Raw genomic sequence first — 9454 nt, forward strand, 5'->3', positions numbered from 1 at the left:
AAAAACTAAATATGTTCCTATTTGTAGGGCTAAGATCACTTCAACTCCATATGAAAACAAGGAATGTGCAATGATTATTAAATCAATTGCATGAGTGTTACGGGGTAAGTTTGGTGCATAGTTCCTGTATAATGATTGAGGGATGATTCGCAGTGTTGACCAATGGGAGCCTGTGGTGGTTGTTGTGTCCAGGTGGAGGCCCTGACCCATCAGAACAGAGCGACCACGGTGCATGCAGTACGTGACTCAGAGCTGGCCAAACTACCAGAGGGAGCACTCAGCTACATTAAGAGGAAGTTCCCACAGGTATGTAGGTCAACTGGCTTCATAGACTTAGATAGACGACTCTAATACCCAAAAGCACGTTTTAACATTGGCAGCACCATTGAGAACTTTCACCATTTGTGTAGTTAACTGGGTGGGAAGGATCAGATCATTCCATCAAGGTCATCCGGAGGGATCAGCCAATGAATTGTGAGTAGGGCTGTTRCGGTGACCGTATTACCGCCACATCGGCGGTCACGAGTCATGAAGGCAGTCAAATTCCACGTGACCATTTAGTCACGGTAATTAGGCTTCTCCATGCTCTGATGCTGCTGATGGTCATTAGTAGCCTACAAAACTTGATAACTGCCTGGTACTCAGCACTCTTATGTCCCTCTAATCACTGACATCAATGCAAATAGTTCGAARATCTAATCAAACACTTCATGAGCTCATKCTGCGCAACATTTCTATAGGCTATGCAGTTGCATGAGAAAACAGAGTGATGGCATCTACTAAAAAGAGGAGGAGCCCATCAGCTTTCTATAGGCTAGGCCTACTATATTTATTTGTCAACTTTCCTAATATTAAGCACATTGTTTATCTTTACAACCGGAGTAGCCTTTTGTTAAGAAGCCTTTTGGACTTAGACTTGGCACTCCGGTACCCCTTGACGTGCGGTAACAGAGAGAACAGTCTATGACTAGGGTGGCTGGAGTCTTTGACAATTTCTAGGGCCTTTCTCTGACATCGCCTGGTATAGAGGTTCTGGATGGCAGGAAGCTTTGCCCCAGTGATTTACTGGGCAGTACTCACAACCCTCTGTAGTGCCTTGCGGTCGGAGGCCGAGCAGTTGCCATACCAGACAGTGATGCAACCAGTCAGGATGCTCTCAATGGTGCAGCTGTGGAACCTTTTGAGGATCAGAGGACCCATGCCAAATCTTTTCAGTCTCCTGTGGGGGAATAAGCTTTGTCTTCACGACTGTCTTGGTGTGTTTGGACCATGACAGTTTGTTGGTGATGTGGACACCAAGGAACTTGAAGCTCTCAACCTACTCCACTACAGCCCCGTCGATGTGAATGAGAACGTGCTCGGGTCTCCTTTTCCTGTAGTCCACAATCATCTCCTTTGTCTTGATCACATTGAGGGAGCACCACACAGCCAGGTCTCTGACTATAGGCCGTCTCATCGTTCGCTGATCAGGCCTACCACTGTTGTGCAGACTTAAAATCTATTAAAAATCTAAACATATAGCCCATTTTCGTACAACAAGAAGTTACATGAATAACTCTAAATGAAGAATATCGAGAATCTATTTCTTTGTTAACCGCTCAACACAGAATAGCCGCATGTGCGCACTCCCTCATCGTTTGGAGAAAATATTGATATTTTATTCCGATTTGTTCAATTGTATTCTTCATACTATAAAATAATGCCACGGAATTCTAAGCAAAACTTGTCTGCTTAATGAACTAGTGTAGCCCATAGCCATTTTGGCATAGCCAGATCAGGACCAAACATAAGGACAACTTGGAGTATGCTATTCTGTTCTTCTGAAATGGAATACATTTTCTTCATATTATGCTTCTTTAGACCTGTCTAAAATAAATCATTGATTTATCGTGAAGGTTTGGGCTATATTACATGGATTTATTAGACTTGTTAAAATGTAGACGTTTCAAAGTTCTGCATCAGTGGCTCGTAAGCTATGTGTGGAAGCCAGGAGATGCTAAATGTATTTGTTAATTAACGGTCAATTACCGTGAGGCCGACAGTTATTTGYTTGACAATCACCGGCTGACACAAATCCGTGACCGCCACAGCCCTACATATGAGCAAACGTTCCATAACTGCAGGTAAATCGCCAACCTTGGGTTTTATACCTGTTCAAACAACCCACTCCAGGTGGCAGTATGCACCCTTTCAGTTTGTTTACCAACTCATAGAAGTAGTGGAAGAAATGGACTACTTTAAAATAGAGATGGACTCTATGGTGCTGCCCGTGCTTTCACAGATGCCGTGATGGGACAGATACAAACATGAGAAGTCTAACTTGGTCTATGACTGGCTTTCACTCACTGACTCACACACACCTCTCACTCACTCATTCACACACATGACAATCCTCCACACACACGCTGACGCTCTCTTTCTTGTGTTTTAGGTAGTCACGAGGTTGATCCACCTTCTTGGCCAGAAGATCCTTCAGCAGGTCAATGGCCCTCTGACAGGTGTGTAGGTGTGCGTGTGTGTTTACAGGCATCTTTTGTACAAGGATCTAACGCCTCATTTACCTGCTATGTGTAATATATCTTTATGATAATGTTGCTCTCTCCATCCATCGCTGTGTGTCTGTCCTCCTCCCAGCTCGGAGCCTGGCCCTGCACACCCCAGGCAGTAAGTGGGATGCAGGGAACCCRGCGTCCAACCTGTCCACTGTCACCGTGCTGCCTGTGTCTGAGGAGGTACCTCTCACAGCCTTCACACTGGAGCTGCAGCATGCACTCATCGCCATTGGTAACCACACACACATTCCACCTCTCTCTTCATCACGTCAGTTCAAGGCTGTCTAGACAGTGCAGTTCAGCAGTGCTGCCCTTCTATAGATTTCTCATCTATATAGATAGGGGGGGGGTGACATTGTGTTTATGCCCGGGTGCTCTTTCCTATGATTTAATATTCTGCCGAGGCTGAAATAAATGATCTCCATTCATGGGGACCTTGAATTGGCCGTCCTCCCTCCTCAGTAGAATGAGCTGAGTCTGTGTCCCAGTGGCCAGGTCATCTCTTAGAACGCTTTAGGGCCTGGGGAATGATATGAGTTCGTACAGTTGTACTATGACTGTGTCTGTATTCCTTGTGTCTTTTCATTTTGTATTATCTTTATCTTTAACTTCGTTGTTGGAAAAGGGCCCGTAAGTAAGCATTTCACTGTTAGTCGACACCTGTTGTCTACGAAGCACGTGACAAATACAATGTGATTTGATTTAGGTATGCCCTTTCCACAGACCTGACCTAAATTGTCCTTCTTCATAGGCCCCACACTTCTACTGACCAGCGACAGCATCAAGCAGCGCCTGGGCGCGGCCGCACTGGACAGGTGAGCTTGACTGAACGGGTTTGTGTGCATCTTGAACTGCCCACATGCATTATAAAGGGTTCCTTTTATTTTTTAAAGAAGTAAATCATTGTCTCTCTCTCGCTTCACCCTCTTGTGTCTCGTCTGTCTCGTCTGTCTCGTCTGTCTCGTCTGTGTCAGTGTTCATGAGTATCGTCTGTCCAGTTGGCTGGGCCAGCAGGAGGACATCCACCGCATCGTGCTCTACCAGACAGACTACACCCTGACCCCCTGGACCCAGCGATGTATCCGCCAGGCTGACTGCATCATCATTGTGGGACTGGGGGAGCAAGACCCCGCTGTGGGGGAGGTACGGGGGGAACCAGGAGGGACTGGGGGCTCTGGGAGGGGAACTGATTTTGGGAAATGGAATTCTACTGAGCCATCCTATGAGTCTGTCACTTGTAACACATTTGGACTGTTACATTATTCTGGGGGTGTAGACAGAGGGTGTAGACAGAGGGTGTAGACAGAGGGTGTAGACAGAGGGTGTAGACAGAGGGTGTAGACAGAGGGTGTAGACAGAGGGTGCTAGACAGAAGGTGTAGCAATACGTTAGCGTGCATGACCACATCTACTAAATTTGCCTAGCCTTTGAATATCTTCAGGGGCAGCAAAAGCTTCAGAAGCAGAGGAAATAGTCCCCTCTCCTGCGATGTGATCCTTAGTCACACCGAGGCAAACAGTTGCAACCAAAACAAGAGTTTCTATTGGACAGATTCCGGTAGGTTGCCACCGTTCTGTTTGACTGATGGACAAAACAGGGAGGGACCTCACGTTTTTGTTGCAAAACTAGCATTAGGCTTTTTGAGAGGTTAGCTAGCTTAGCGTGTTAGCATGATGCTTAGAGGGAGGTTAGCTAGCTTAACGTATTTCCATGGTGCTTGGAGAGGTTAGCTAGCTTAGCGTGTTAGCAGGCCACTGTGTTTGATGTGGGATTAGGGTCAGTGCAGATCCTTGGGTTCTTTAGTCATGTCTGGGGCTTGGTGGCAGGGTCGACCTCGCTGACCTCTTATCCCTGATATGATATCCATTTACTAAGATAAAGAGAGGAATACCAACCAGTCACAGACTCAAGTGGCTTGATACTATTGTGAGACACTCCTCTCCTCTCAGTATGCAGTACATGCCTGTTTAATTCTGGACAAACTATGTCCTACTTCTTCTTGGCCAACCTCTAGTTGACCCCTGGCCTTTGACCCTGTAGTTGGAGCGGATGCTGGAGGGCAGTGCGGTGAGGCCCAGAAGCAGCTGGTGTTGTTACACAGGGAGGACGGCCCCCGCCCAGGGCACTGTGGAGTGGCTCAACATGAGGAGCTGGATCTCCAGACACCTGCACCTCTCCTGCCCACGCAGGGTCTTCTCCAAGAGAAGCCTGCTAACTGTCACACACACACTGACTGCACTGACACACACACACACTGATCTGCCCAAACTGGTACACACACACACACCTGATCTGCCCAAACTGGTACACACACACACACCTGATAAGATGTGACAAATGGTACATTTTTTTCTTTAATGTTTAAACTGCCATTTTTTATCGGTTTTCTGTTAAAACAATAAGAAAATGTATAAAATCCACGTGAATTCACAAGGCTGCTGCCAGCTACGGTTTGGGTCTCTTTCAAGAAGTTAAGCATTGCACCTGTACTATCATTACTGTACCTCAATTCCACCTTGCAAAGTTTCCATTTCCTTCTCATTTAACCTTCTCATTTCAATATTGCCATACAGGACTTCGCTGCCGTCGCTTGCCTTTCCTCTGCCATTTTTCCAACTGTTAACGATGATGTCATAGTGGTGAAGAGTCGACTCCAAAATAATTGATTCCCCGACTCCTTGCAAGTCGACTCCCATTGAGTGTCAAGATTCGTTAACTAAGAATCGACTCCTAAGATTCWGAATTTTTGGAGACTGATTTGCTGCCGTATCTGCGCATGTGTATTGGCTCGCTTCGTGCTGTTCACRGAGTGGTAGCCAGGGCACCAAAACAGCGGAGAAGTTGAGCATCGCGCTTCTACACTCTTTAGTTGTTGCTGAGATGCTGTTTACTTTCTGCATCGACGTAAAAAATAAATAAATAAAACTAAGTCTTTCGCTTAGGGATTCTTAACGTTAAGCATCCCAATTTTGTTTTAACATTTAAATGTTCACGCCCCTAACCCATAATTAAGGAAGGAGTTGCCTCACAACCCCACAGTTATTTCCAGTGTCCCACCATTTTAAGAAATAGTGTTTTAAYATCTGCTGTGTATTGCTCTCCTCTCCAGATTGAGATGTATCAGCGTGTGTTCCAGAAGCCGGCTGACCGCCACTCAGACTTCTCCCGCCTGGCCAGGGTCCTGACCGGGAACGCCATCGCCCTCATACTGGGGGGAGGAGGGGCCAGGTACGCTCCAATGACCCCTGATCTCTAACCTCTGTCCTCTAGGTCACTGACATCACTCGGCCCCATGTATAGTCATTTCTATGGAGCCGTCCCGTGTAGTGTAGGGGGGGGTGTTGTCCTTCCTAATGCATGAAACACTCAAAGCAGACTGCTTCCACTTTTCTGCCAAATGTAATATCTTGCTCATTTCATTTTCTCTTCTCCTGTCTTTCTCTCTCTTCTCCTTCCGTTTGTCCTGTGTTTGTGTTGTGTTCAGGAGATGTTTCAAGGTTGGTTCCTCTTGTCTCTCTCTCGCTCTTAACTCGTGCCTGTTAAATGCTTTGTACTAATAGTTGTCTTGTTTCCCCTTGGGGAATTCGGACTCACGTTAAGCATGCGTAAATGGAAGGTCATTTCCTTTTCATGCCCCTTTCTCTCTACGCTTATTCTGACCTTGAACTTCAGCATGAGAATAGCATGCTATTCACCCGCTATTCGTTTGGGGTGGAGGTCGTATAAACGAAGGTGTGTCTACAGATACGCCGTATTCTGACCTTGACTTCATTCCCCTCCTAAAGGAGGAAACCATGRATAAGTTTCAGCGAACTTACYGGTTCCAAGTGGGAAAAGCATCTGCTTTATTTTTCCCGATTTTAGAATCTCAATGCACTGTAATTTAGACATTTATAAGAGCTGGGTAAATTAGTAATCTGTTTGGAGATTGTAAATACACGTAGCAATTGTTTTAGATATTTTCCCCTTATGATCCCTGAAGACGAAGGTGAAACCATACCAGCAAACTGACAAGCATATCAACGTGACATGTATTGCGGCCCCTTTTCCACAGTGAAATAGGCTACAAATAGCTGTGCTGTTWTTCAGAATTTTTATTGTATGCCCTWATAATTTGCAGGGATAAAATCTGTTTTMTTTGACCATTTCTAGCAAGTTAAATATTAGCCACTATCGGGAGCCACCGTCYGTAATTCCCACATACATTTATAACTGTCMCTTTAGTGTTTCCTTCWATTTGTACCGTACATCTTRCATCATTCCATTCCAATGTACCTTTCTTTCCTCTGTCAYGTCCGTGTAGTTGTTCCTGASGGTCGCTAGCATTAGTGGATCATATTAGGCTAACGTTGTGCGATAATATGGGACATGTAGCCTGTTTGAATCGTTATGGAACTCAGACCCCACGTAGCAGKTTAAACCTGGAGCCTGGCGCATGGTTCATGATGACTGGACCATTGTCATACAGTTYCATGAYTAGGGTAGATTTATAGAACTATTGTTCAACCCATATTGTACACTTTTTAAAGTTCCAATATKTCATGCATTGATCTTGAATATGGCAACTTTCAGGTTGAAGCAAACCACTGTATTTTTGATTCCTCAATATATTTTGTGCGTAAAGGCTCTTAACTCAGTTTTTTTATGATTCATCAATACTTTCCTAACCCTAAAATGTGCCTAAGTAATCTCCAAGATCAGAGTATTTTTAAATCTACCAGTTGGTGCTGAAACGGAGACAAATATACATACATTTAGATGGCTTTCTTTTATTGATCCCTATATTCTGAACCCGTTCTCTCAATGTCTTCTAGTGAGTCTGTCAACAACACTTTATGAAAGGTACAGTACACCGTATTTAAAGGGATCGCTTAAGATAAATGCACTGAAAACCCTATTGAATGCAAACTCCACGAGCAAATGTGTTGTCCAGTAAGTGGGAGGGTTTTCAGTGGTTGAATTAAATGTATTCAGCGGTTGAATTAAATGTATTCAGCGGTTGAATTAAATGTATTCAGYGGTTRAATTAAATGTATTCAGYGGTTAAATTAAATGTATTCAGTGGTTGAATTAAATGTATTCAGTGGTTAAATTAAATGTATTCAGCGGTTGAATTAAATGTATTCAGTGGTTGAATTAAATGTATTCAGTGGTTGAATTAAATGTATTCAGTGGTTAAATTAAATGTATTCAGTGGTTGAATTAAATGTATTCAGTGGTTAAATTAAATGTATTCAGCGCACGCAAGGGAGCCATGCCTGCAAAGCCCGTTACATACCTGCATAAGGTAAGCCTGAATACCAACTACTGAGAAGTGCGTAGGATAAGGCGTACATTTTGGGCCCCTTGTGAATTGTTGTGGTACTGGTGTTGACATACTGTATGTGGTAGTGTTAAACAAGTTGGCTACTTGGCAGTTACAATCCCTAACAGTACATGGAGATGTATGTATGTTGTGTGAAACCATTTCCAAGAACCTGCAATGCAATCTGTTAGTACACCTGCCAAATACAGGGAAMACTGCAGAGACTGGTTAGTCATCAGAACCACAAACATGACGATGAAAGCCAAGACATTACCTCAATCTACATTCCTATACGTTTTAATGAGGGAGCTTGTGTGTGTGGAGTCGTTAGCATATTTCAAATGTCTGAGTCTCTCGCTCCTCTTCCTCTCGTCCTGTCTCTCTCGTCCTCTCTCAGGGGCTGTTCTCAGGTGGGTATCATGCATGCTCTGAGTGAGGCAGGGATCCCCGTGGACCTGGTGGGAGGTGTCTCCATCGGCTCCCTGATGGGGGCGCTGTACGCAGAGGACCGCAGTCACTGCCGCATGAGGATGAGGGCACGAGAGTGGGCTATGGTGAGGGGAATTCACCACGGCTAGTCTCTTTCGCAACGCATCTTTCCACGATTCCTCGCGTCCTTCAGTAGACGCTCTGATCCAGAGCGACTTTTTTAGGGTTGTGCCTTGCTAAAGGGCACATCAACTGATTATTTTTATTTTTTTTCGTCTCCGGGATTCGAACCAGAAACCTTTTGGTTACTGGCCAAACGCTCCTAACCGCTAGGCTACCTGCCGCCCCACCTGTCCTCACCGCTTTCTCAAAATGCATTAGGAGGAACAAGTCCAAGGGGAAGGACATTGTATCATTTTGTCCAAAATGCCTTGAGAAGGAGGCAAGGAGAGAGGATGCGAGGAATATTAACTTGATCTTCACTCAACCTTCAAGTGTCWTATTGGCAAGTGTTTAAATGTTGTCCAGGCCGGTCAACCTTGAAGAAACATKATTTTGACCTCAATGGGACAACTTAGTCAAATAAAGGTGGAAATRAACGTGTTCTCATGGATTTGTTGGGGGTCTTCTTGGTGGTGTATTGCAGGGAATGACGTTGGTGTTCAAGAAGGTGTTGGACCTGACCTACCCCATCACTTCTATGTTCTCTGGCGCTGCCTTCAACTCCAGCATTTACACGGTGTTCAAGGGCAAGCAGATAGAGGTGAGGAACACTCGCAGCGCAGTTGGAGTTAGAYGGTCTTGCGACTCTCTTGTAAAAGGCATTTTTCATCATAATGTGATCACCTGTRTAAACAAAGAGTAGATTAAATACATAAAAAATTGCCTGTCGTACACGGCCTGAAAGATTTAACTTATTATACTMATTTGAAAAGGAGCCTGCTTTGAAACGCGTTAGCAATAAATATAATTGAAGGGAATTAAGCCTCCGCCCTGAACCTTCTTTCACAGTTGCAATATTAACATAACCATTTAATGACTAGTGGTGCTGTTGTTTGTTCAGGATCTGTGGATCCCCTATTTCAACATCACCACTGACATCACTGCCTCCACCATGAGAGTGCACACTGACGGTTAGGCCTCAAGTCTCTCTCTATACCTCTCTCTA

The 9454-nt window shown here is 44.8% G+C and overlaps 1 protein-coding gene across 1 annotated transcript in view; it reads left to right on the forward strand.

Moving 5' to 3' along the window:
• The window catches only part of LOC111963960 (patatin-like phospholipase domain-containing protein 7), a 47222-nt gene that overhangs the window by 22716 nt on the left and 15052 nt on the right, over window positions 1–9454 (forward strand). Inside the window, 12 exon segments of the mRNA XM_070443570.1 lie at window positions 193–306; window positions 2432–2498; window positions 2635–2784; window positions 3304–3367; window positions 3527–3695; window positions 4593–4623; window positions 4626–4671; window positions 4673–4769; window positions 5662–5780; window positions 8255–8411; window positions 8933–9049; window positions 9350–9419. Coding sequence (XP_070299671.1) covers window positions 193–306; window positions 2432–2498; window positions 2635–2784; window positions 3304–3367; window positions 3527–3695; window positions 4593–4623; window positions 4626–4671; window positions 4673–4769; window positions 5662–5780; window positions 8255–8411; window positions 8933–9049; window positions 9350–9419 — 1201 coding nt within the window.

The sequence above is a fragment of the Salvelinus sp. IW2-2015 genome, linkage group LG5, assembly GCF_002910315.2.
Source record: "Salvelinus sp. IW2-2015 linkage group LG5, ASM291031v2, whole genome shotgun sequence".
Taxonomy (NCBI): Eukaryota; Metazoa; Chordata; class Actinopteri; order Salmoniformes; family Salmonidae; genus Salvelinus; species Salvelinus sp. IW2-2015.